The sequence below is a fragment of the Cladophialophora immunda genome (genome assembly GCF_000835495.1).
Source record: "Cladophialophora immunda strain CBS 83496 unplaced genomic scaffold supercont1.3, whole genome shotgun sequence".
NCBI lineage: Eukaryota > Fungi > Ascomycota > Eurotiomycetes > Chaetothyriales > Herpotrichiellaceae > Cladophialophora > Cladophialophora immunda.
The window spans coordinates 983,819-1,008,780 of NW_015622543.1; the positions used below are offsets into that span (position 1 = coordinate 983,819).

At 54.8% G+C, this 24,962-nt stretch overlaps 8 protein-coding genes across 11 annotated transcripts; 4 read left to right on the plus strand and 4 right to left on the minus strand.

The window, feature by feature from the left end:
* Nucleotides 1-26: 26 nt before the first annotated feature.
* On the plus strand, nt 27-2,146 carry PV07_04913 (uncharacterized protein). Its single transcript, XM_016391767.1, has 2 exons — nt 27-1,575; nt 1,664-2,146. The coding sequence occupies exons 1-2, from the start codon at nt 349-351 to the stop codon at nt 1,898-1,900; spliced, it is 1,464 nt and encodes a 487-aa protein (XP_016249286.1). The 5' UTR covers nt 27-348; the 3' UTR covers nt 1,901-2,146.
* PV07_04914 (uncharacterized protein) lies at nt 2,142-2,712 on the plus strand (the record flags this gene model as incomplete). Its single annotated transcript, XM_016391768.1, has 2 exons — nt 2,142-2,263; nt 2,333-2,712. The coding sequence occupies exons 1-2, from the start codon at nt 2,248-2,250 to the stop codon at nt 2,710-2,712; spliced, it is 396 nt and encodes a 131-aa protein (XP_016249287.1). The 5' UTR covers nt 2,142-2,247.
* Nucleotides 2,713-3,122: 410 nt separating this feature from the next.
* Nucleotides 3,123-5,988, plus strand: PV07_04915 (uncharacterized protein). The gene is made up of 6 exons (XM_016391769.1): nt 3,123-3,212; nt 3,285-3,585; nt 3,806-3,902; nt 4,065-4,994; nt 5,300-5,571; nt 5,665-5,988. The coding sequence occupies exons 2-5, from the start codon at nt 3,525-3,527 to the stop codon at nt 5,400-5,402; spliced, it is 1,191 nt and encodes a 396-aa protein (XP_016249288.1). The 5' UTR covers nt 3,123-3,212; nt 3,285-3,524; the 3' UTR covers nt 5,403-5,571; nt 5,665-5,988.
* A 1,754-nt stretch (nt 5,989-7,742) lies between these two features.
* On the minus strand, nt 7,743-11,417 carry PV07_04916 (uncharacterized protein). The gene has a single exon (XM_016391770.1). The coding sequence runs from the start codon at nt 10,664-10,666 to the stop codon at nt 8,189-8,191; it is 2,478 nt and encodes an 825-aa protein (XP_016249289.1). The 5' UTR covers nt 10,667-11,417; the 3' UTR covers nt 7,743-8,188.
* Nucleotides 11,418-12,598: 1,181 nt separating this feature from the next.
* Nucleotides 12,599-14,009, minus strand: PV07_04917 (uncharacterized protein). Its single transcript, XM_016391771.1, has one exon. The coding sequence runs from the start codon at nt 13,641-13,643 to the stop codon at nt 12,693-12,695; it is 951 nt and encodes a 316-aa protein (XP_016249290.1). The 5' UTR covers nt 13,644-14,009; the 3' UTR covers nt 12,599-12,692.
* PV07_04918 (maleylacetoacetate isomerase) lies at nt 13,976-15,463 on the plus strand. Its single transcript, XM_016391772.1, has one exon. It carries the CDS (start codon nt 14,621-14,623, stop codon nt 15,320-15,322), a length of 702 nt encoding a protein of 233 aa, XP_016249291.1. The 5' UTR covers nt 13,976-14,620; the 3' UTR covers nt 15,323-15,463.
* Nucleotides 15,464-18,953: 3,490 nt separating this feature from the next.
* On the minus strand, nt 18,954-21,459 carry PV07_04919. Of its 3 annotated transcripts, none has more exons than XM_016391773.1 (6): nt 20,793-21,459; nt 20,610-20,735; nt 20,417-20,492; nt 20,190-20,296; nt 19,706-19,989; nt 18,954-19,464 (listed from the first exon to the last, which is right to left on the minus strand). In XM_016391773.1, the coding sequence occupies exons 1-6, from the start codon at nt 21,129-21,131 to the stop codon at nt 19,344-19,346; spliced, it is 1,053 nt and encodes a 350-aa protein (XP_016249292.1). In that variant the 5' UTR covers nt 21,132-21,459; the 3' UTR covers nt 18,954-19,343. The 3 variants fall into 3 exon arrangements, with proteins under 3 accessions (XP_016249292.1, XP_016249294.1, XP_016249293.1); XM_016391775.1 differs by having other exon boundaries at nt 18,954-19,097; nt 19,200-19,464; nt 19,706-20,296; XM_016391774.1 differs by having other exon boundaries at nt 19,706-20,296.
* Nucleotides 21,460-21,878: 419 nt separating this feature from the next.
* PV07_04920 lies at nt 21,879-24,958 on the minus strand. Of its 2 annotated transcripts, XM_016391776.1 has the most exons (3): nt 24,513-24,958; nt 24,346-24,463; nt 21,879-24,294 (listed from the first exon to the last, which is right to left on the minus strand). In XM_016391776.1, the coding sequence occupies exons 1-3, from the start codon at nt 24,573-24,575 to the stop codon at nt 22,055-22,057; spliced, it is 2,421 nt and encodes an 806-aa protein (XP_016249295.1). In that variant the 5' UTR covers nt 24,576-24,958; the 3' UTR covers nt 21,879-22,054. The 2 variants fall into 2 exon arrangements, with proteins under 2 accessions (XP_016249295.1, XP_016249296.1); XM_016391777.1 differs by having other exon boundaries at nt 21,879-24,463.
* Nucleotides 24,959-24,962: the final 4 nt, after the last annotated feature.

Consider the following 24,962-nt stretch of genomic DNA (forward strand, 5'->3'; position numbering starts at 1 on the left):
GCCGTAGGATGTAGAGCGGATCACAGTGAGCCTACACGTTCAATCTCCGGCTGTTATCACTTCGGCCCTCGTCTCACGCTTCGGCACTGATATGGCCATCACTGGGGTACTGAGAGCTACGCCGGTCTGTCGCAGGCTGCCCAGATTTGTCTTTGGTCTGTCCACGCAATTGACTGCGTGGATGGACAGGCTGCATAGTACGGCAGAGTCACTCCTAGTGGGCCCATTCTCATCAGGCTGAAGCCATTGATACTAGTTATATATGTCCGATCATTGCGGCTGAGACTGAGCGCGGCTCAACGTTTTTGGCTTCACCTCACTTGATCTTTTGGAATAAAAATCCTCATCATGGACCAGTTGGCCCCCGAATTGGTGGACCATCTCTGTCTATTCCTAGACAAACCATCCCTTTGCTCTTTTCGCCTCACGTGCAGGGCATTTGGTGTCATAGCCGAGGAACATCTCTTCCGCGACTTCGAGTTTCGCCTCTACCCCGATCATCATAGATTGTATCAGTTAGAACAACTGGCAGCAAGGCCCTCGATTGCGTCTCGACTGCGCTGTGTCTCCTTCGAGTCTGGTATCCAGCTGGAATATGCTGACTATCGATATTGGCAGGCTGGAGTATATCACGACAAACAGAATGCTTGGGAGCGAAGCCTTGTTGGAGCCACCAGGGACGAGTACACGCAGTTTCACGAGCGTCTTCAAGCCCGGTTTACCACGGACTTGGCTCGCCGTTATGATCTATACCGTTGGCATCTCGATCAACAGGCAGCATCCATGGCTGAATCACGCGTGAGAAACATCCTGATGCGGATCATGGGCACGCTCAAGCAGTCAAGCCCCAGGTTGCGACTCAAGCTGATCATGGCCGAGCCTCAAATTCGGCTGGAAGAGCTTGAGGCGTTCGATCCTGAGCAGTACGCCAGCGACAAACCCTATGATCCCGACCCTCGTCGCAGGGTTGCAAATCGTCGCCAACATTGCCTGGACCATTTCATCAACTTCCTCCAGGCGGCGAAGCTTGCGGGGTGTGAAGTCGCCGATCTCACAGCCATCGACATCCCGCAGCAACTTCTCAGCGTCGGTACTATTCACGGCTCCCAAGTGCTGGATGAGACCTTCCAGGAGCTGAAGAAACTCCACATGAAAATCAGTTCTTTTCCTCACAGTGACTGGCTTTCTCGCAGTGGGACTGGCGAGATATACTTCGGTGGGAGGAATCTGGCTGCAAGAAGGCTCAGGATGTTGTTAAACCACCCCTCCGAGTTGGAGCACTTGGACTTAGAGTTCCCAGCAGGACTCGAGGCCGAGTACTCGTTCGATCTTTTTGATAGGACGAACATCGACCGCTTTCCCCGGTTGTGGTTGCCGCATCTTAAGTCTCTCAGACTGTGTCTTTTCAGATGTACCTGGCCAGACTTGGCGGCGCTTCTGGATGGGGGTAAGAACCTCAACGCATTGGTGATGAAGGATTGTCGACTTGAGACAGGGTCATTGATAGATTTGCTGGAGCATCTCCGCAAGAAACGTCTTCGCAGGGTTCAGTTGCTTGGGACTTGGTATGTGGATGTAAGTTACCCTGGCGCAGTGTAGAAGGTGGTTTGTGCCATTGGCCCTTGTCCTTCCCACTCCACTTGATCACGCTGACAATCAACAGGAGGACTGCGGTGAATGGCATTCTCACAGTGAAGAAGATTTCACCAGTTGCTTTGCAGCAAACTCGTACGAGGGTCCCTATGCCCACACAGGCATGCGGTCGAAGATAGAGGGATTCATCAATGGGAAAGGGGAATGTCCCTTGCCACGGTGGACAACAGAAGACGACCCCCCTCAGTTATGGGAGAACGAGTCTGACACGAGCTGGCACTTCATCCCGGGACAACCTCATCACTAGACATGTGCACTGCCATGTTCAAATCCCTCAGGCAGTGCAAGGCAAGGCACGAGGCGACGCGATGCTGCCTTCACCACATTGATTCGCGTCGCAGGCAAAACAACTACGAGCTGACTACTGCTCGCTCAGTTTCAGCCTCTCTTGTATATACCTGAGTATTTGAGATACCACTCTAGCGTCGTTGGAGCTCGCTCGTCCCTGCCAATCTCGCCGACCTCGCCGAGCGACTGCTACTGTGGGCCGACCACTATCACCTTCGGAGTCTGCGCGGATTATCAACTGCCTGACTTGGTTGGCTCGAGTCATTCGGGTGCTTTAGCACTGTCGCTCTTTGCCCCCTGTCCGCCATGCCTCGCCCTCGCCGTGAGTCCATCTCACTCAGCTTTTTTTGAAACAGCTGGTGAAATGAGATAAGCTAACCAATCGAACCAGGGGTTGCGCAGCCTCGTGAAGGGCAGGCTTGTGGGATTCGCCATAGAACGAGCGAACCTGACCATCCTGTGCTCTCGACAAATGCCTGCGCCGCGGAAGAACTGGCGGGAATCCAAACCCTCGACAGACCCACCCACGTCGCTATTGGACGGTCTCGAGGCAGAGAAGATGCCGGCCATATCTACCGATCAGGGCGAGTGCGCTATCCCATCTTCGAGGTCAAGCTAGGTGTGTACCGCATCAACTATCTATCCAAGCCGATGACGGAAGAAGAGATGCGGCGCAGTATGCCCCTGCTCAAGCTCGGTGTCTCGTTGTACTGCCTGGGCGTCGGTGGACTGATTGTCTTTCTCCTGCTGCTTCTCGGGTCACTCGTCTAGTTGCAGACGCGAGCGGGAACTAGTCATGCATAAGAGGAGCCCCTCTGGACTGCTTAACAAGAACTAAGCCAGGCCGGAGACGCGGTCCAAGTTGTATCGCCGACCCCAAGGCCAAATGTCGGACAAGAGCCACGTCGTAAAAGCAGCATCAATCTACGACCTGTTTCTAGCAGTTTCATAGGGCTGCAAAGGGACTTGGTGCTTACCGCCCCATGCAAACCTGACTCAACATCAGCCTTCCCACTTCCAGCACTCTCGCCTATACAGCGACCAATCACGCCTTGAAGCCTGGGGTTTGCTATGTGCCAGCGACGAAAGGGAGGAGCGGAAGGCCTGACTACCCTGTAAACTCTGCATTTGCTCTATAAAGAGCCGATAGTCAATGTCAATGCCCAGTCCAAAACATCTCCCTTCTCTTCTGCCACAAAAAAAAGTGAGCGTCGACCGTGGCCTATGCCATATACCTGGCCTCCGATCATATTGGACAAACCAAAGCATCTGTAAGCCTAGCCTTTCGCGGACGCAAATCCGGGTGATGCCATAATCACGTCGAGCCTAATTCTTCAGTCCAGACACATTCTGCCACCAGCTTGTCGCTCGCAAACACGGCTCGAGGCGAACCAAGCATCCACGGTCCTCGTGCTTCTGGCTGGCCCTCCAAGGTTGTGGAATCTCGCATGAGCGTGCGAAGTGCTCGACCCCTCCGATTTGTCGACTGCAAGGTGCCTTGAGCTCGAGGACCAGTGCTGTCGTGGCACCACCGGAAGAATTCTCTCAGCTCTCGTCGCGATTGCCCCTCTTTGATTGGCAGAATGTCAGACAAGTCGTCGTCGCCGTCGCCAAACTGGCTATCGAAGCTAAGGCGCACCCCGCGTGAGTCGATTTCTTTCCTTATGTTTCCGAGACGAGTGTGGCATTCCTGGGGAAAACCTCTTGGATGATGAGACAGTTAATCTCCATTCTATTCGATCAATAATCAATCAACGTTGGCAAATTCCCAGCATTCCGAATCTACTCCTCTTCCCCAGCATCAGACTGTCCCCGGGGTCACCTTGGCCGCCAATCGTAACTAATCTCTTTGACGCTATCCTAGAATCCAAGGCAGCTGAGAAGACGAACCTCTCGGAAAGTGGCGATCCTGAGGCCGATGCCAAAGCCAGACGGCGTGAGCAGGTTAGGCGTGCTCAGAGGTGAGGCCATTCTCTTATCGTCCACCATCAATACAGGAGGGAGCGACTCCCATGTATACCCTTGGCCAGTCCTGCGCCCGACCGAGGCACACCCCCGGGAATCAGATATGTTATATGTCTAGATTAGCTAACCAGAGTCCGATCACGTCACTCGGACAATAGGACGCATCGAGATCGAAAGGCCACATATGTCAAGACACTGGAAGCCGAAGTGGCCAAACTTCGAGCTCGCGATTCGGCCCACGAAGCCCAACTCCAAGCGTGCCGCAACAGCATCCGCCGCCTGAAAGAACTGATCAGGTATCACAAGATCCCCTTGCCGCTGGATTTGGCATCAGACCCCCATATCCAGAGCCCGCAGGCCACCATCGAGCTGCTCGGCTTCCCGGACTCCCGGGCGCAGCAGATTCGCGCCCAGCTGCCCCCGGAGCCCGACTCGGGCTTTCTGGCCTTTCCCCCTCCTCTGCAGAATATATTAACTTCCTCCGACCTCCCCTACAGCACCTTGCATTCCGGCTCTACGACTTCGTCCAGCGATCTGTTCTCGGGCCTGACCATCAGCGAGGCTCCCACCAGTCTCCACGCACCCAGCATCTACTCCCAAGCCGCGAGCACTGCTCCCCCGATCCCTCCCATCTCGACCCCCATGCAGCACCCACAAGGCCTCGGCGCGACGCAGGTGGGAGTCGACTTCGTGCTTGCGCTGGAGCACGTCTGTTTGGAACACCACGCCGCACATGCCACGGCCGACGACGGCTCGGGACACGAGATGATGCTCATGTCTCCCATCATGTGGCATTCGCCCGCGCGCACCCAGCCCGCACAAACCGCCACATCCTCAACGCGACAACCCCCCGCGACCGCGACAGCCCCCTCTACAGGGTCCGGGCTGCCGAGCGGAACCAGATGGAGTGTCCCCGCCGTGGAGTTGGAAAAGCTGCTTGATTTCTCGGACAAGCTGTCGCTGGAGGGGGAGATCACGCCCGTAGAAGCGTGGCAGCGGGTCCGCCAGCACCCGAACTTCGGGGACTTGACGCGGGACGGGCTCGAGGCGCTTAAAGCGACCTTGCTGCCCGAGGTGCATTGTTACGGGTGAGCCACTTTGTCTGTTTTTTTTTGTCTATTTCACTCGCTCTCTCTATTTCTTTCCCTGCCTCACCAAACCATTCGCTGTTTTCGAAAACCACTCTTAAAAACAAGCCAAATATGGACCTGTGTAAAGACATCTACCTATGATTATGCGGTCTATTGGCGCGAGAGGAGGGGCTGTATGTGCTGCGAAAAGGACGGGGGATGGGAGTGGGAGTTAATTCGATGAGAACCTGTTGTTGAACACCGCATTTTCCACCAAAGCTCTTGATGGGTTAATTCGTTTCTTGTCTTTGCCGCCTTAGCAGATTTGGCGCCGTCATCGACGAGGCCTATTTCGAGTCCCTCCTCCAACAAGCGCTCGGCACGGGGACCGGCACGGGCACAGGCACAGGACCGGGTTCGCTGTAGAGAGATTGGAAGGAAGGAAAAGGCCAGCAGCAGCAGCGCGGCCGCGGCGTTCCCGGTCTCTGCGTCTGTTCGACCTGGTGGCGGCCCTAGCCTTGCCATGCGTGTACCAGAAACAGAAACAACCAGGCGGATATAAATGAGAGCGTTGTCCCCTGCGAACCCATACAAGGTAACCCCCCAATGCCCTCTGACGCGCCTGCGTTGGATACACTCCACTCCTCATTCATGACATCCGCGATTCTGACCTTCCTTCCTGACCTAGACTGTCATCCACGCGTCCCGCGCCTCACTCAACCTGTCGAGAACAGAGGCGTCGAAGGTCCAGAAGGGCCGCTGTAAGGGGCAGGTGGAGCTGGGCACCTAGCACGACGGCGAGGCTGCATGTTGCATGTTGCATGGATGCGTGTGCCTGTGCGCCCCCCCAACCCCCGGGCTCGTTTGATCTCGTCATCATCAATCTACCAGCGGTGGGGATTCTGGCGGGTATGGACCGTGCTGATCCGGCCCACCAAGCGTCTGGGATGGTCTGGGATAGTCTGGGTGGATGGAATAGAGGGCAGGGGGTGGGAATTGCTTACACTATCAGACTACCTGCCTACCAGACAGTAGACTACTCGTACAAACTACAGGCTGGATTGGACTGGCAGGACTGGACTAGACAGGATTGGTAGAATAGGATAATCTTGAAGTTCTGAACCGACTAGAACAAAAGGAGTAAATTGTGTTTTTTCCACAATGGGAAAACCATGACCATCTCATGCTGGGGTGACGGGGCCGGGAATTAGATCCAATTAGGTACTTCAAATCACCACTTTACAGTACTATAGAAGTAGAAGATTAGAAAGAGCTCGACTATTGCTTACAAGTACAGAAAATTGCATCTGTTAGGTATCTACAAAGAAGTCAATCGTAAGGTCGTTGTACCCGGAGTGGTCACATCCAGGAAAGCCATTCGAGGGGCAGACGCACACGTAGTCTATCAGAGTCTGATATGCTGGCATTTCATCCCCGAGAGCCGCGTCGATAAAACGCCAGCATATTCCCCGTCAAAGTGATCCAGGGACCGTAGATATACATATCGTCCGCCCTCTCTGATTGCCCACGCATTCCTTTGTGTTTATTCCTCGACTGTGCGGACTCGTAACCGCAGCGAGGTCTGGGTGTTGGTCTGCAGGAGGCGAAGAATCCATAACTCAGTAGCTCACTGATATGGTCATGGATGCTATGGTCCTTCGACGGATGGGTATATGCGAAATGGCGAATACGCAGTCGCTAACTGTTAGAATAATGTTCGGTCAATCACCCATTCAACACAGCTCATTTCCGTTCCATGTCTTTCTCTCGCGCCCCTAGAGCTTCCCCTGACACTGTCTGTGCTATGTCTTCTCTTGTCCCCCTCCCTTCCCCCCCTTCGTCATCGGGCATCCATACCGACCTACCTACACAGGCACCTAAGGACGTAGACAGGGACCTAGGTATCTACCTAGGTAGGTCCATAGGTCCAGAGGTACATTAGATAGGTAGGTAAATAGCACGATGCCAAAGTGAGTAATCCCTACGCACCGGCCCACATCCCCCATCCCAACCCAAAGCCAGGCTTACATAGCCAGCATACACACACACAGACACACACACCGCCCCCCCCCCCCCCCCCAAAACTCCCGCCGCTCTTACAGCAGACAAGTTCCATCTCCATCTCCATCTCCAGCTCCATCTTACATAACCTGGCGCGAGATATCCACCGGTGCCACCATGGGTGCAAGTAGAGCCCGCGAGCCCTTACATAATGGCGCGCGTGGGCGGCGGCTGTCCCCAAAGCAGATACACCTCATCCCTGCGCGTGCATGAGCCCACTGCCAACCTACTTGTACTACTTGTTACCCCCCCACCGGCCCCTAAAAAAATGTCGAGACTCGGACGGGCATGGACAAGCGAGGGCGAGGGCGGACAGAGCAGGACAGAACAGAACAGAACAGAGAAGTTCGTCGGTGATGTGACGTGACTGTCGAACTTGGATTCGAACTCGAGTTGCCGACCGGGGCGAGGATGGATTCGGTATACTCGTACGATGCGGTCGGTGGGCGGGAAATTGGAATGTCAGTTTGTGTCGGTCCAAGGGACGGAGGATGTGTGGATGAATGGATACCTACATATATGTCCACCAGTGTCCGACATCTCCTCGGAGGCTCCCAAGTCCCCATCTCACTCGCAGCTCGTATTAAGGACGAGTGACGTCCCCTTTGGCGTCGACGAACATCGTTCTGTTGCAAATATCCATAAAAAAGGGCCTGTTGATTATTACTGTGCCCCAACGACCATCATCAACGACGAGTTGTCCGGCCATACAGGCCACGTAACCCGGGCACCGCTCTACGAGACACTTTTGACGAGTCTGGCCCTCCAAATCAAATTCAGGGATATAGAAAGGTCACCGTCGACCAAGACATCGGAACTTCCTCACAGGTTATCATACAGGTTCCGCTGCAGGGACGCCACACCCGCATTTCGAGTGCCCTCACTGTTCACCCAGCCAACGCCGGAGCTCCGCTGATTCATTTCAGGGATCAAAAGGTTTCCATCCAAGATGCAAACAGAAGAAGAAACGTGCAGAAGCAGCAGCAGCAGCTTATTTCTGTCCAGACCCATCATATCCTTTCACAGACGCAAAGACTGTCACAAATTCTCCTTCCGCCCCCTAGCTTTTGCATAAGATCCCTGGGGTCGGTCGTTTCTGAAACCAAGCAGATCTATCCAGATGTTTCCTCATCGTTCAACATGTCCGCTGTTCACATGTCCCATCCGTTGTTGACGCCCCCGCCCGGGGCGAATGGCCCCGTCATGTTCTCCCAAGTGGCAGAACCAAAGATATCCGCCACGTTATAATCCATGTTGCCCCAAAACATGGGGTCCGAGTACTCTTGTATGTTCGTGTTGCTGCCATCGCCTCCCATGCCCGCCGACCCCGATTGCCCTGGGAGGTTCATGTTCATGGTTGATTGTGCAAAAGCCAAATCCTGTGGAGTGGCGTACACCGCGCTGCCGATGCCCGGGTTGAACTGTGGTTGAGTCGTCGGCTGTCCACGGTCCCAATTCGAAAAGTCAAACGTGGAGAGAGTGCCCGTCGGGTTGGTGAGCGCCGAGGGATTACTGGGGTCGAACGTCGTCGAAGGTGTCCACGTTTGCGTGCTGTTGGGGGTAGACGCTTGATGTTTCAGTCGCGAATGAGAATTATTTCCCGTACCCGTCGAGATGTGCCCTTGGATCGGCGAACTGGTGGTGGACTCGGCGACGGACGACTTCCGAGGACTTGCATCTTCATTGCCACTCGTCGTCCGCGGTCTCTTTCTCGATGGCTGATCGAATTCGACCGGCATACTCTGCGGTGATTGATCTGGCTTGGGGACGGTCAGGAAACCGTTGACCGAGGCCTTCCGTGACTGAATGTTGATGAGAAGCAGGCTCAGGACTTTGTGACAGTTTTGTACCGTGTACCATCGGATATTCATGCTTTCCAGCAGATGCAGGCACGCTTGCATGTCACTGAGCGCTCTAGCTTTGGCGTATTTGCCCAATTGGCAGGCGAAGGCGATGATGAGGCCAGACATCCACGCAGCAGATAGGAGACCAGGAAGAAACATGGATTGGCCGTGTTTCTTGTGCGCTCTCAGACCCGCCACGATTCCCCGCGACGCTCGTATACAAACTTGCAGTCCATGTTGGAATTCAGGGGTTGATTGGTCAAGAGAAAGGCGGGGGCGGTTCACCAGAAGGAGCAGCCGGTGGTACAAGATCTTGAAAAAGCTTGCAAGATGTTGTTGGGCAGGAGGAAGATGGGATGAGTCGGAGCCATTGCCAACTGCATTTTGACCGTTGCTCGTGGAAGATGCGGTGTTCGCGGTCATGTCGCCAGATTCACGGTTGCTCCTCTCATGGCCCGCTTCCATCTCCCCACTCAAAAACCCGGGAAGATCATTCCACCAAGTCTCGATGTCGCTGGTAAGACGAAGAATTTGTTCGTGTTTGGGGAACCGGTGATTGATGCTTTTGTGAAAGACTTCAATGATCTGACCAGTCAACTTGCCCCATTGCACATAGGCCGTCAGGGCTGCCTCCCTCAATCTTTTTTCTTGTGCTTCAGGTCCTTCATTGTCGGATTGCGCCACGCGTGGGTCATCCGGGACCGCCCGTGGAGGGGGCATGTGCATGCTCATGTCGCCATCCGGGTTGGGCATCAGGTCTCGCGCAAGGGCCTTGTGAAGTTCCGGTCCGGACAAGCATACGTCAATGTCGTCGTCTTGAATCACGTTGGGGTCGCCAAGACTCAAATTACAATGTCGATCTAGAGCGTATGCCGACCAAAAGATCCGTTTGCGGATTTCGCAATCTTCGAGTGAAAATTGGGCATATCGCAGGGGACATCTGTGGAGACCAGCATGGTATATTAATTTGATGATAATGCCAGCAACTGTGCTGGCTTGGCGAATAGCCAAGGTAGCGGTGAGATAGAGTTCAGCCGCCAGGATGGCCTGAATAGTGGCCAGATCGTGGTCCATCGCAAGGCAACCCGCCACTCGACATACGTCGGCGGTCGACTTGACGCGCGACTCCATGGGGAGATGGATATCGCTACGATCGAGAGATGCGATATTGATGATCAGCTGAAAGGTCAGCAGCTTCCGCAAGTCGGTAGGCCCGGGGCTGTCCTTGGTTGGTTTGGAAGGACGCCGCTGCGAAGCATATATTGTCTCCATGTCCTTGATAAAACTAGGCCCATGGAGAAAGGGGAAAAGAGGGTGCCACACAGTAAAGAAAGAAGTGACCAATTCGATGGCGATCTTCTTCGCTGGAGGCTTGCCCAGCGCCGAGGCAAGAGTCTGGGGAAACTGATCGGATGTGCTGGGTCCCTCATACAGCGGGCCATTGTAGGAACGACCTTCGGCGTCCTCGCCAGTGAGAATGTCCTCACTTGCGGGAACGGGATTGGCACCGCCTAAATTTGAAGAAGCGAAGGCTGCGGAAAAGGCTCGTCGCACAGTGTTGACAAAGTAGACACCGGAAGAACTGCCCAGCCACGCGGTGCCGTGGTTAGGGAGCTTCTTGAGGGTGCCAATCTCTGACGTGTGAGTTGGACGCTCTTCAGGGTGATTGTCGCTGTCGGATTCATTGGTGACGACAGTCCCCGAGGTCGACGAAGTCACCGCGGGAGGCGTAGGCTGGCCGACACTGGGGGACGGATTGTTGCTGACAGTAGATCTCGGAGTCATCTTAGCTGGGGATGAGGGAGACCGAGACTGGAGCTGAAGGATAATGATGCTCTACTGAGGGATGGGGTTGAGCGCCGACATGGTCGGCGCGATGATTGATGATCACAGTAACGCTCGGCCTGGGTCGCTGATTGAAAACTCGGGGATGGCCAGAACTAGATCCTTGAGGCCGGATGCGAGAGCTGCGGAAGAGCGCGCATGTGAGAGTGAGGCCGGATATGCGGTGTGTGATGTATTATGTCTGTCTAATGTAGGAGAGGTGGACGCGGCGAGCGATAGCAAGATGGAGTAACAGCGAAGACCTGATGGAGAAAGGCGAGGGTAGGAGGTACTAGCTGGCAAGAAAAGCGGGCGTGGACGAGTTGGTTGATGGCTGAAGAAGAGCTACGGTCGAAGATTGCGAGGGCGAGATTGAGAACTCCGGCTGAGCTGAGAGGGTGGGAGGGGGAGGTCGCGCGGGCGAGAAAGAGAGGAGAGAGGGCGCGCGAGAGCGGTAAGGCAGTATCCAGCTGTTGGGAGGGAAGACGGTGGAAGAAGTGAGCAGAAGACGAATCAGATCATCCCGAGGGGAGGCTTATGGAAGGCCACAAGGTTAGTAACTGGAGGGTTGGTGGGAGGAAATTGGGGGGGAAAGGGAAATAAGCAGGTTGGTCCTTGGACTCTTTTTCTCTCTTCGCTGTTCACCAACAAGACGGACAGAAAAAAGCAAAAATCAGGAGGAAAAAGTCATCCAGTGTCAGCGAGCGAGAAGGGAAATCCAAGGTCAGTCACTGGCAGCACCAAAGTCCATGGCAGCCCCTAAAAAGACCACGTCGCACCCCCGTTGATGCGCCCCCAGGCACCTCCTCAACCCCCCTCAAGCACCGGGCTAGTTAAGATTCAGCCCGGAGATGACGCCTGAAAATCCCGCAATGGAACCTGGGCAGCCTAGTCTTCCCGCGCCCAGCAAGGTGAGCAGAGGAGGGAGGAAGGGTGTTTTTGTCTGACGGGCGGTGACAGTGTTGTTGATGCTGTGTCTTCCAGTGTCAGACCAGCCAGCTCCTGCCATGACGTAGGCTGAGTAACAGTCCCTCTCCACCCTCCCAAAATCCTCCTTGCGGCCACCAACTCGCCTCCATCTGGAGTTTCTTTCTCCCTGCCTTCCACCTCCCTGGGCCTTTACATATCATCGACCCTCCCATGTGCACCACTCGACCTTTTACATCATCTACGTGCGGAAGACACCGAGGATCATGCTTTCTCCCGGATATCCAACGCCGTTAGTGGCCGCCCATAAGCTTCTCTTCCCTCGTCTCGGCCGTCAGAGTGGTGCGGCGGCAGGCATGGATCTTGTTCGACCGCCACCTCTGTGACTGCACAATGCGCTCTCGGTCCTTTGTTTACCGGAAACTCTTGGCTGAGGCCATCATCGATCATCGCTCATCGCTCATCGGGGACTATCTTCCGAGCCACATGAATCGATTGACGTTGGTGGCAGAGAAGAAGAAATGCGCAGCCATCTTCACAAGCCACTTGGTACTTGGCGGCATTGCGACTGCTGACTCTCAAAGGGGAATGGTGAGCGGGAATACCATCTGAGACGGAAATGATCGCCTAAATCCGCAGGACAATTAGTTGCTATCCAACAAGGCCGGACGCTCGTCAGCCTGTCGATTGCGTCGATCGGCTGAAGCCGGACAGCCAAGGTCCTCTACAAGGCACCCTCATTATCCCGGTGCAGGCCGATATACAGAGCACAAGAGGAAGAAGAGGGCACCAACCTTGAGTGAACCCCGGAATGCCTATCTCATGCAGCCACGTGGGCAGCTCTACCTATGTAGCAGCTCTACCTATGTAGCAGCTTGTCCTTGCATGCCGCAGCCAAGTTGGCGACCTGTACTCGGGAAGGCACGAGCGTTTCATGGCCAGCTCGACACATTCCGTTCTTGTTCGTGTGTTTTGAATTGTCCTTATTAGCATATTTGGTACTTGTACAAGCTCTACCAGGGGAGACGCTAGACCCGGTTCCCCAGTCTTGTCCTTTCTCCTACCTCGCGATTCCAATAACCCCATCACCCTCTCGGATCTCTACAGTGGTGTCAATGACATTAGCCGTCTTGAGCACATCTACCACTCCTCCCATGACTCCAGCATCCACCCCTCTCGTGCCATCCACAAACTTCACATCCTTCAGCCACTCCCTCCCGTCCTCCTCGGAATAGTGACAACCAGCCTCACCTGTTCCAAGCATCTTGATCCCAGCGCTAGGATCCTCGTTGAACATTTTGATTCCCTTGTCCAGCGCCTCGAACACTTGCCTCAGGGTCTCATCCGAGCCCGGGTCCGGAAATGCGTCAGTTGAAGCTGCAATGTGCCAGCTAGGCCAGGGCGTGTAGATCTCCCCAATCTTCTTCAGGGGCGTGTCATCCCCATGGAAATAAGGTTTCGTAGTGAAATGCTCCCACATGAAGAAGTCGGCCGTGTTGCCAGTTACGCCGTCACGGAGATCCTTGAAGGGCCCCAGCGGCACGAGGGTCAGCCCTTCTGACTTTTGGTCCTTGGTATGATGGAGCCACCCTTCCTGCTGCGCAAGAACGAAGGCCATGATATGACTACCACTGCCCATCCTGCTGACACCCACTCGTCGATGTTGTTTTAGATCATCCACAGACGAGATGTCGTCTCGGTTTCTTCCCGTCACGATGGCCCACCGAAGCGGAGTAGACACCCATGACCCGACAATGGAATACCCCTTCTCTTGCAGCGATTGGCCCTGGACAGAAGGGTTCAGGAGTCCAGCGACCCAGCCTTCGGTGAGGCCAATTGCGAGGTCGATCTCCTTGGAACGAAGGGAGGTTATCATGTGGCCAGTCCCCGAGGGGAACGGGACGAGGTTGATCTGCAGGGAGGAGGGGAAAAGATTGTGCTTGTTGCTGAAGTGCAGCGGGAGGAGATAGTGCTCGGGCACGAAGCCAATGCGGATGGCGCGGGTTGCCATGTTAGTGGAACGTGAGAATGGCCAGTTGGGATCGTGGCGGAGAGACGGAGGGTATCACACAGATGTGGTCGACTTCCTGCAGCCACAAGGAATGAAGAAGCGGGAGGTCGGAGGTCTGAGATCTGAGCGCAGTCAGTGCTTCAACCCATGTCATCTCACGTCTTCGAGGTCGTCTCCGAAAAAAGTTTCCTTGACCCCTCCCCCGCAAACATCAACATCAATCTGCCCCATACAAACCACACAGCACTCGACTGCGCCGAAGTTTTTCCGCCCTTATCACTGCATCCTCGACCACACCGCACACCTCATTCTGCTTGAGTCACCTCTATCATCGTCCCTCTGCCAGCTACCAGCCCATTACCCAGCTCACCCCTTTGTGCATGAAGACTCGGTTGACATCCTCCGGCCATCGCTCGGTCATTCATGATCATCGCCCCCGATTCTCGACTGCAACGGCGGGGCGGCCCTCGTGCGTCTTCGGAATGAGCTCCGCTCCTGATTTGCGGGGTTTCCGCGCTTGTCTCATAAAGAGCTCGGAAAAGGTCAGCTGGAGCACAAAGGATTCCAGCAATTTGATATTGGCATTGTCTCGGGCCTCCTGAAAAGGGGCAACAGTTCTCGTCGACCACGTTAGCCACCTGCTTGGTGGTGGTCCTCTACACCTTCACTGGTCGGCAAAACGTTTAGCAGTGCGGACGAGGCTTGGGCTTGCGGTGGCCGAACTACCACCGCTGCAACAAGCAGAAACAGGGTCCAGAGCAGACGGCCCATTTCATCCTTGCATCTAACAGCCTCCATCTTGCGCGTCCCGGGTGACCAAACTCCACCCCCAGATTCCACTAGTCGCCGGGTAGTCTGATCAGCTTGCTCTCGACTAGGACCAGGGGAAGCGTCAAGGAAGAAAACGGAGCAGCAGTATCCAGCCCGAACTTATCGTACGACCCATTCAATACGAAAGCAAAACCAATCTAGTCAAGATGTCTGAGAAACCCAAGTACAAGTACACCTTGTACAGCTACTTCCGCAGCTCCTGCTCCGCTCGGATTCGCATTGCAGCCAATCTAAAGAACATCCCGCTCGAGTACAAATATATCCACTTGGTCAAGGGCGAACAGCATGGTAAGGACTATGTTGCGTTGAATCCAAGTGAGTCTGTGCCTACCTTGATTGTGAATGATCTGGAAACGGGCGACGAAGTTACCAGAATCAGACAGTCGGTGGCCATCCTGGAATTCTTCGAGGAGGTGGAACAACGAAATGGGGTGAAGCTCTTACCTGGCCCAGATGATCAAGTGGGAAGAGCCAGAGTCAGAGAGCTGGTGAACATTGTGGCTTGTGATGTTCAGCCTGTCACGAATTTGCGAGTGTTGAATTTCATCAAACCTCTCAACATCGAGGCCAAGCAGTGGCAGCAGCATTTCATGACGCTGGGGTTCCGGGCATATGAGGGATTGGTCAAGGTCTATGGTGGCAAGTATAGTGTTGGTGATACGGTGACCATGGCAGACTGCTCCCTTGCTCCGGCCATAGATGGAGCTCTCAGGTTTGGCGTGGATGTCCAAGGCCAATTTCCACACATTTGGGGAGTCTGGGAGGAGATTAAGCAGCTGGATGCGTTCAAAAATGGGAGGTGGGATAACCAAGAAGACACCCCGGAGGAGTTGAGGTCCAACGTGTAGCCAGAGATATATGCCATGCACCGAGTCGGAGGGAGATTGCTGTTGTTGTCCCTTTGGATACACTTCGAAGTCAATCTGCGACAGTGTAGGAACTACACCAAACATATCTAAATCACCAGTCATGCTATTGGAGGCTGATCTATTCATTCAACATGTTCTTTTCATCTCTAAGCAACCTTTCCTTGTGTTTGATCCGGACACTGAAAAGTGGGCTCCGATGGAAGTTGTCTTGCCGGGCGGAACTCCCATTAATATTAAATGAATACCCCACCCAGCGCATGGCAAAGCAAGTTTAGATATGCCCTCTTCGCAAACGGAGGGTTATGCATCGCGAGGCTGGCCAGGGCTCGTTTCCTCATGACGTGTGCCAATGCTACAAACTGTGACACCTCGATCTGAGTGACGATAATCGATGCATCCGAAGCTTCCTACGCTCCTGTTTCTCGCCGTTTCGACCGTTTAAATCCCCGTCTGATCCTCGAACGTTAGGAATCCAACGGTTTGGTCTCAATCTTGAAAGGTCTTTCTTCCACGTTGCTTTGTTGCTCTCTTCTCCTAAACAATGGAGACCGCCGAGCTGGGCCTGAACATCTTCCAGGTTATACAAAACGAACTCATTCAACGCGAAGGCAACCGGTCTACACTAGGTCTTGGGTTCCGCCTCTCCATCCTTGAAGACAGGCTGAAAAATCAAGAGGCGCGGACCAAGAATGGTCTAATCTGGAGACCTTATCATGCCATTGCTCCTATCTCTGCACCCACCCCAGAGGCGAGAGCCGCCGTCGAAGCACAAAGGAAGCGTCTGTTGGAAAGAAAGGGTGCAAAACCAACAAAGGACGACAAAGACCCGACAATGCATGTCCGAGACGACGAGCTTTGGAAGGTCCATCGCCACTTTCCGAGGACCGTGGTCGAGTTTAAGGAACTTCGATTCCACCGTATGTCACATATCTCATGTTTGGACCAGAGCCTGTTCCCTGATCTTTGAAAACAGCTGACTGGGTACGAAGCTTGCTCGAATACTATTGCGTCACGGTCTACCGGCCAGACATGAGACCGGTAATAATAGACCCGGCTGACTCGCTCATTGACGTTCAACATAACCTCGAGACGTGTCTTGAGGAGCTGGCCACGACCTGGGGGCTTAATTGGTTCCGAATAGGCGGCCTGGCTCTACCTGGTCAAGCTCATCCTTTTCCCAACCCCTGACAGAGTCAAGACTTCGTCATCGCTACGGAAAATATGTTATGCGCTAGACGCACAACTCAACGGCCAGTAAGGAATCAGGAGGAGTTCTGAGGGCTTCATGACTCTCCTGCCAGATCAGACGCAGTGTGCTTCTAGGAAGACTTGTTCCTGTTTGGGAGAACTTCGAACAAGATGGTATACTAGATGAGCGCTTCCGCCCTCCTCTGGATGCTTCACACGATGCTCCATGCCCAGCACCACCGTCAGCAATGGGGACAGGGTGTAAGTGACTCCAACTACAGGTGCTGCGAAGTATCCTTACTGAGAATAGCAGGACTCGCATTTAACGCCCTTTCGTGCACCTTTTCAATAATGAAGACAAAGACTAACAGGACATTAGACAATGAACTCTGCTAATTTGAGTGCATATCAGTTATTTTAGGACTGAGATTCTTTACATCTACACAGTGGTATTGTGTTGAACAAAGGTATACTGAGCATCAATGGATCTGCTGCACAGATGTTGAAATACCTTTTCTCTAGCGATGCTGCCCCTTTATAGAGGCCCTCTACAGAACAGAAAACTTCCAATAGAGCGATTGAGATTATTTGCCTCCAACAATACCTTGAGCATATCCTGTCCTCAACAGCCCGCGCTTGAGTGCTCCCCAAAACAACCCCAACTTGCCCAACCTGCTATCCATTTGATATGGACTTGTCGCTGCTCACAGCTTCTGGGAATACACCCTGCACCGCCCCTTCTGCGCCTGGCGAAAGTATACCTGCATGGCTCTACCGACGAGCCTTGTTTCTGCTGGACAGAGACTGGAAGGCCGGGTCCGTCGGCGGTCGTTACCAACTTCGAGATGTCCTCACGACACAAACCGGGATTCGCATTCCTGATGCTCTCATGACTGCCATCGTGGCGCAATTCGTCAACTTTGACACACCAATTCTTCTTCAAATCAGGGCTTTCCCGGAAGCAGAAATGAGTCCTGCCGCTTCGGACCAGATCCAGCCCGTGAGTCCTGCTCGTCAACAGACAGCGACTACAGAAGTTGCACCGGTTGCAGCCAGAGAACTGGTTTTTGGCCCTGATACGCCGGAGCACGAAAATGAAGTTGCTCGTTCCGAAAAGAGAGATGATGCTGGGCCAGTCGAGGAGAGCGAATTTCCTCCAATTCCGAATGACACGTCGCGCCACAGTCCGAGGACACTAGAGGCCCCGGAAATCCCTTTAAGCGTTCGTTATCAAACGCCAGGATCCTTCTCAGTATCACCCGACCTGAGAAGCAGAGAAACTGACCAAGTGAGTGAACATCCGGTAAGCCAGCGTCAACAGAGACTTCCCAACGATGATAATGATGATGATCCTTCATCCTCAATGGAGCAAGGTGAGGATACTAATGCCCAGGCGGACGATACCGGCATTCAAGACGATCAGAACGATATTCCAGAGGCATCAGAATCCGAAGAGACGGAGACCTCTGCCGGGGACAGGGAACGCTTGATCCAAAGCCGCCTGCGGATTCTTGTGGAAGGTGTACGAGCCATTGAAGGCTTCGACCTGTCAGATACAGACGACGCAGGCGAGTATGGACGCCGAGACGCGAATTACCTCGCTGATCCGGGTGACCACAGGGTATATCGCACAGCCTCGGGTCAACAACGTCGCGTCATCCGCCGTGAGCCTCCCAGTCTCCCCTCGTCGCCGCCACGGGCTGACCACTTTCCCAACGAAAGCCAACCAGAGCTCGACCCTGATATGCATTATTGGACCAGCGCCGACGGCATGAAACAAGACATGAAGAAGTTCACGCCAGATCCGAATCCGCCTCCCCCGCCGAAAAGAAAGTGGGAGGACGTGATTGCCGCCGCGCGCAAAGCGCAGGAGGACGCGCAGCGCGGCCTGATGCCCAAGCCTAAGCCAAAGGCCAAGGGTATAGGTAAAGGTAAAAAGGCCAAAGGGGTGCGTACCACCCAGCAAGCCAACGCAGATGGCAGCGCGAACGCCCAACAGCCCTCGCCCGCAAAGCGGACAGCGACAGCACCCCGCCGTCGAGCAGTGAGGGCTCCACCCGCGCTCCCAGCCACGACCCGCGAAACCAGATCCGCAGCGGCCAAGAGGAAGAGGGAGGAAGAAGAGGCGAGTGGGATGGACAGCAGCGGCGAAGACAGTGCGCAAAGATCGAGCAAAGGCAACGCGGCTGACGATAGTGACGGCGCGTCGCCTCCCCCGGCCAAGAGGCCGCGTCTGAAACTGATCCTCAGGATGCCCAAGGATGCTAATGGTTCTCACTAGGACTGTAGAGGATAGAGCCAGGCCGAGGCAGGATGGAAGTGATATATATAGTTCTTGGAATCAGGGTGAGTTATGGGTAAGAATTGCGTATCTTCGAATGATTAAACAGAAGAGGCGGAGAGAGGTATTGTTTTCGCAAGACAACGCTGACAAAGGGCAGCATTGCTGTCTTCAATTTTTTTATATTTATATTTATTTACCGCGAAATCGGCTTTTCCTCCATGGGCGTGTAAATGCATTCCGTACTCTAGGGGGCCGGAGGAGTGGCCTGGGCCGAGCTTGTATCTGGCCAAAGTCCAAACTGAGTAGTTGTCCAGACGGGGATATACATCAAGCATAGGGCCACAACTCTCCCGTGTACATACGCAAATACAGAAATTAACATACCTAACAACCCCTTCAATGTGTGTTCCTAGCTCGTCCACAAGCGACGTGCCTCCCGCGTGTTCAATAGCCGTATGTACAAGTACAGAGACTTGAGCAGGGGGTGGGGGGACAATATCCCATCCTACAACTGTCTGTCACGCCGTGTCACGCCGTGTTTTCCAAGATCAGGTCGACTTCCTCCGCCGCGGTCTCGAGGATGTGGCGCGCCGGATACTGCGCTTTCCAGCCGAGTTCTTCCTCGCCGTGGCGCGGGGTGAAGGTGCATCTGTGTCGCGGAGATGGGTCTGTGAGCGCAGGAGAGATGGAAATGGGGGGGTGGGGAAAACCAAAAACACACACAAAAAAGATAGGTGTGGTTTGGAATAGGGCGATGACTATCAGGAGGCTGGGTACTTCGTAGAGGACTGGAAAAAGGTGGCATTGAACAGGTAGACGACAACCAGAACGAAAAAACGAGAAGCCATGCATGGATCTGATGTGAACGAGGAAGGAAACAACCCACGTACCGGCCTCCGAGCTGCACCGCCACCAGCTCCTTCGGACACCCCAGCGCCGCGCCCATCTGCTCCAGCGTCTGCTCCGTCGCACGCTCGACTGCGCCGTCGTCCACCACGCCGCGCTCGGTGAGCCGCGCCGCCATCGCCGCGTACAGGTCTTCCCATGCCACGTGCCCGGACGAGGCGAGGTAGTAGCCGTGCTTGCCGCTTCCGGGGCGCTTGCCTGCCAGGATCCCGCGCAGGAGTGCGAGGTACAGGGTCGAGTTGTCGCGCACGTGGCACACGGGCCAGGACTGGTTTGTCAACGTGAGCATATCAATGTCAATGTCAGTGGCCTGGAGGGGTGGGGGATGTGATGCATGTTGCCCGACCGGGTAGAGTTACGTCAACTGGGCAGACGCCTGGGAGAGAAGAAGGGAGCTTTCGCTTCAAGGTCATGCCCCTGGCAGGGGTTGCAAGGATGAAAACAGGGGGGACGAAAATAAAGACCTACAGGACGTCCACTGTCGACGCTGTACACGCGCCGCAACGCCTGCGCGGCCCGCACGATCGCGACCGTCTGGATCGAGATGCGGTTCCCGAAGCCTTCGCCTTGGCCGTCTATCCGCGTGCAGATGGCGTCACCGTCAGTGAAATGAACACATATTCCTGTGTGAAGAGGGGATAGCGGGCAGGAGTAGGTGGCTTTTTTTTAGGGGGCTCGGTGCCCACAGAACTTACACACTATACAAGGTACAAAGATGTAGCTGTGCACGCCGAGGGCTTGTTCGATGACTTTGTTGTTGGTGTCGACTGCCTGGAGCGTTTAACGCATTAGATTGCAAGCTATCAGCTGTGTCGAATTTAAACGCCTTTCTCATAAGGGCGACTCATTGCTCGTTGTCTCCCGGGAGCGTAGGTGGAGGAATCTTACCGTCTGTATCAGAGGAACAGGCGCCTTCTGCGCCTTCTGGATCTCGTACAGATCTGCCTCTGTGTCGAGGAGTGGTCGGTCCGTCGGCGCGCCCGCATGGCTGGAGAAGATCTTCGCGCCGCTGGTCTGTTTATCGTGTGTGTGAGCCGACCAGAACACCAGCGTCTCGAGGACATCTCATACATGAAGGAAATGGACGTCGAGCCCCGTGCTCCCCTTCACCTCGGCCAGCGCCCGGATGAAGTGGCCCTGCGACTCGGCCCTCATGGCGTCGATCAGGAAAAACACGACGGTGATCTGGTTGTCGACCACGGCTTTGCGCACGGCGGCCTCGTCCTTGGAGTCGAAGATGATGGGCTCCGCCACGCCGCCGTACTCCTTCTTCACGGTCGCCGCCTGCTCGTCCGTCCGCACCAGCGCGAGCATTCGCTTGTACGGCGGGAGGTCGGCCTGGGACCAGAGCGCCAGCAACGTGCCCCCCAGGTATCCCGACGCCCCTGTGATCAGGATGGTGTGGGACATGGTGAGAGCGGAGAGTGTGTACTTGTAGGTAGCTTCGGTGTGGAAGGGCGGGAAGGAATCGAACTGAGGGGCTTTAGTAGGCGTGGGAGATGTGCTCAAATGCCCCTTTGCCCTTCAATCGTCAACTTGGGTGGGCTGTCGCTCGTCGGGATATATAGGTTTGAAGATGCAGTAGTATTTGAAATCAACGCTGATTGCTTCTCCACCTCGATATCGGACAATCTAGTATTTCCGCCGCCGGCTTGGAGACAAGTTGCCGTCGTACTCCTTCGTCTCGAAACCGGGGTTCAGAGCAGCCACCAACGCCATGATCTGCTGGGCAGGGATGATGGTCACCGCCGCACCAGGACTTCAGTCAGTAGTCAGACTACAGTCACGCCAGAGACCTTGACCGCAGTCAGGAGTCAGTAGTCATTACTACAGTCCCTTAGTCATCTATCGACGGGCGATCTAATTGGTAGAACTAGGGCTGATTCTCCAACCTACTCGTAGTAGTCTAGTGTATCTCGGCTAAGCTTCCCAATAAGGGTGTCAGGAGCTATCTTGTCGTGCCAAGACATAACGACATGGCGATGTCGTTAAGTCTTGGCGCGACAAGAGTACACCAAGACACTCTCCACGCCCGCCGCTATGGAGTCCTATATTGTCTTCCCAGGGAAGGGGGACGCATACATGGGCGGGGTTTTCTAAGCTTCGCATTAGTTGTGGTGCTGGGAGATGTAATGTCTGTGAGGCACGGTCGATAGATATAGAAACAGAAATCCTTCTGTATTTGTAGGCCGTCGGTGAGAGTGAGCATACATGGAGACTTGCTCGATACCTTACTACATACCCGACTTATAGACACCACCCGTATCTATACAATCAAAGTGTCCGTCACCGAAATAACCTTCAACGCCAGATCGACAAGATCCCCTTTCTGTTTACGCCGAAGCCGGAACAGCAGCCTTCCTCAATTCCCCCACCGAAGACACGCTGTCAACTTTCCCGAGGGCCCGGCCTTTCTCCTCTTCAGCCTCGGCGTCCAAGTCATCCACGTCCTCCAGATCCTCCCTTTTCAATGCCCGGCACACCCCGTCCTTCGTACAGATCATCACCTCCGACACAATCCCCCTCACCACCGTCCTCCCCCACCCCTTCAGCCTCCGCAGCTCACTTTCCTTGGCCGTCATGGGCGCAATGATCGTCTTCACGCCGACCTGTTCCATGACCGTTGCTCCCAGAAGCGTGACGTAGAGGAATGGATGCTGGATGATCTCGACGGCGAAGGCGTCGAGGATCGCGCGTGCTCGGGACAGGTAGGTGGTCGCTTCAGACTGCGATCGGGACGGGTGTTGGGATTGGATGTAGGAAGAGAGGTAGAGTAGATTGGTGCAGATGACGCCGTTGGGAGAGGGGAGCGCGTTGTCGGTCCCCGGCTTGAGTCGGATGATTTGTTCAGGTGGCGATGAATCGCGGGGCTTGGGACACTGGAAGTACCCACCCGTAGTGCTGGCGATGAAATGTTCGTCCAGATAGGACTGAAGCCGAACAGCCCAGTCGAGGTACGGTTGAGAAAGGGCCACGTCGTAGAGGGCGAGATTGGCCAGGGCGAGATATGCGTAGTCATCAACAAAGGCGGTATTGCTGGTGTCGGCATCTTGATCGAGCTCCGAAGCCGGCGGGCCTGTAACCCGTATCAGCTTCCCCGTGGCTTCATCATACATGCTCTTCCGGACGAATGCTGCAGCTCTTTCCGCGGCTTCCTGGCATCTCGTGGCGCGGTGCTTGTCGATCGTCGCCAGCGTGTTTGCTGCGCGAGCAAGTGCTGTGATGGCAAGGCCGTTCCACGAGGCAATGATTTTTGTATCCACCTCTGGCTTTTCGCGTTTCGTCTTGCGGTGCTCGCGGAGCTTGGCGCGACCAGCCTTGACTATCCGCACGATTTCCTCCTCCGGGATGCCGAACTCTTTGGCCAATATGGACGGTGTGGCTTGAATGTGCAGCACGTTCTGGGTCAGGAATTCGTCGTGCATGTCATGCTGGGCGGGCACATTACCGTCCGGTTTGACGCCAAAGTGCCGAGCCAAGATGGCGGCGTCCCGTTCACCGAGGATCGACTGGAACTCCTTGTACGTCCACACGTAAAAGGCCCCTTCCTTCTTGTCGTCTGACATTGCCCCGTTGCTCATGCTCGAAAGGGTGGTCCGCGAGTCTGCGTCTTCGCTCGAGTACCAGCCACCTTCTGGGTGGACGATCGGGGATTCGGGGTTCGTGAAATATTCGACGAGGTTGTAGATCGTGCCTAGAATCTCGGGGTCTCTACCCAGCGCCCAGGCGTCGCAGTAGCAGCCGAGCAGCTGCGCATTGTCGCACATCATCTTCTCAAAGTGTGGGAGATTCCAGTCGGCGGTGACGCTGTACCGATGGAAACCGTAGCCCAATTGATCTCTCAGACCGGACCTTGACATGGCGAGAAGGGTATGTAGCGACATTCTTGCAGCGGTGAGGCATGACTCCCTCCCCAAAATTCCAGGAACAGGGCTGAAGAAGCCAAAGCGCGTATGAGTAGAAGGCAGAGCTATGGCCGCTCCTATCCGGAGAAGAAACGTGAGGTTCGACGGAGTCGGGAATTTGGGCGCCGTGGGACTAGGACTGAATCCTCCATGGGTCGAGTCGTAGCGGGAGATGAAGTGGCTCAGAGCGTCATCCAGCAGATCCAGGTCCAGTGGCTCGGGTGGATCCGATGAACTGGGTTCGGCTTCTCGAGCTTGGCTGTCTGAGTGGGAGTGGATGCCCTCGCCAGCGAACGCGAGTAACTGGTCCGTAATTTCCGAAGACGATTGGAGACACCTTTCGCGCTGCGTGGCCCAGACCTCCTTCATCTTCTTGAGAATTCCAATGAACGTAACGGGCGCCTCGTCATGAGGAGTGGCCGGCATGAGATTCGTGGTAGGGGCGGGCCCAGGCCAGTAGGTGCCACCAAAGACGGGTTTGAGATCTGGGGTTAGGAAGACGTTCAGAGGCCAGCCTCCGGAGCCTGTCGTCGCCGTAACATAGCTCATGTAGATGTCATCCAAGTCGGGCCGGGATTCTCGATCTAGCTTGATCGGAATGAAGAAGGTGTTGAGAATCTCGGCTACCTCAGGAGAGCTAAATGACTCCCGCTCCATCACATGGCACCCTTTTAAGAGAGGGTCAAATCAAGCACGTTAAGCTGCAATGGGTCTCTTACAATGGCATGCATTATAACCGATGCTTAAAAAGATGAGTCGCTGGTAGCGCTTTGCAAGAGACAGCGTTTTCGGCGACCATTCTTGCCAGGCTACGGGATTGTCTTTGTGCGCTCGGAGCTGTTTCAAGTCAGCGTCAACAAATATTGACGGTGCTAACCGAACTCACATAGACTGATGGACTGTTCGCCAGGGCATTTTGCAGTCTCAATTCAGGCTCGCCGTTGACCATTGAGAATGGTTTTGGCACGACCGGCCAAATTGTAAGAGGTGGTGGTGTTTGTTGAACAAGCCGAGATGCGGGAGAGGCCAGCTGGGTCGGCGCGAGATACACAAATGATATCTTCCAGGCCTTGAAGCCAAACCAGAACGAAAATGTGGAAAACGAAAAGTCTGAGGTCGAGAGGGCACGTGGGTCGAGTTGGACAAGGCTTTGCAACAAGTTTTGCGGTTGGGGTCGGAAATCGCCGGCAGGAACAGGGCCACCCGGGTTGTTTCGCGCGAGGGACCGACTTCAGCTGTCGGGCAGAAGACAGTGCGCCGAGCAGAGAGATGGATAGGGATAGGCAGATACGAGATGGATGAAGTGCTGACTGAAGAAATTTTCGGATGGGGGGGC

Excerpts from the sequence above, each read along its gene's own strand:
- PV07_04920 (XM_016391776.1), bottom strand. The coding sequence starts at position 24,575 with ATGGTCAACGGCGAGCCTGAATTGAGACTGCAAAATGCCCTGGCGAAC. Across the intron at positions 24,464-24,512 it reads CGAACAGTCCATCAGTCTAT|CTCCGAGCGCACAAAGACAA; the intron begins GTGAGTTCGGTT and ends GACTTGAAACAG. Across the intron at positions 24,295-24,345 it reads CGGTTATAATGCATGCCATT|GGTGCCATGTGATGGAGCGG; the intron begins GTAAGAGACCCA and ends CTCTCTTAAAAG.
- PV07_04919 (XM_016391773.1), bottom strand. The coding sequence starts at position 21,131 with ATGTCCCACACCATCCTGATCACAGGGGCGTCGGGATACCTGGGGGGC. Across the intron at positions 20,736-20,792 it reads TCGACGTCCATTTCCTTCAT|ACCAGCGGCGCGAAGATCTT; the intron begins GTATGAGATGTC and ends CACGATAAACAG. Across the intron at positions 19,990-20,189 it reads GCGTCGACAGTGGACGTCCT|TCCTGGCCCGTGTGCCACGT; the intron begins GTAGGTCTTTAT and ends TTGACAAACCAG.
- PV07_04913 (XM_016391767.1), top strand. The coding sequence starts at position 349 with ATGGACCAGTTGGCCCCCGAATTGGTGGACCATCTCTGTCTATTCCTA. Across the intron at positions 1,576-1,663 it reads TTGGGACTTGGTATGTGGAT|GAGGACTGCGGTGAATGGCA; the intron begins GTAAGTTACCCT and ends GACAATCAACAG.
- PV07_04916 (XM_016391770.1), bottom strand. The coding sequence starts at position 10,666 with ATGACTCCGAGATCTACTGTCAGCAACAATCCGTCCCCCAGTGTCGGC.
- PV07_04915 (XM_016391769.1), top strand. The coding sequence starts at position 3,525 with ATGTCAGACAAGTCGTCGTCGCCGTCGCCAAACTGGCTATCGAAGCTA. Across the intron at positions 3,586-3,805 it reads GAAGCTAAGGCGCACCCCGC|AATCCAAGGCAGCTGAGAAG; the intron begins GTGAGTCGATTT and ends ACGCTATCCTAG. Across the intron at positions 4,995-5,299 it reads CCCGAGGTGCATTGTTACGG|ATTTGGCGCCGTCATCGACG; the intron begins GTGAGCCACTTT and ends CCGCCTTAGCAG.
- PV07_04918 (XM_016391772.1), top strand. The coding sequence starts at position 14,621 with ATGTCTGAGAAACCCAAGTACAAGTACACCTTGTACAGCTACTTCCGC.
- PV07_04917 (XM_016391771.1), bottom strand. The coding sequence starts at position 13,643 with ATGGCAACCCGCGCCATCCGCATTGGCTTCGTGCCCGAGCACTATCTC.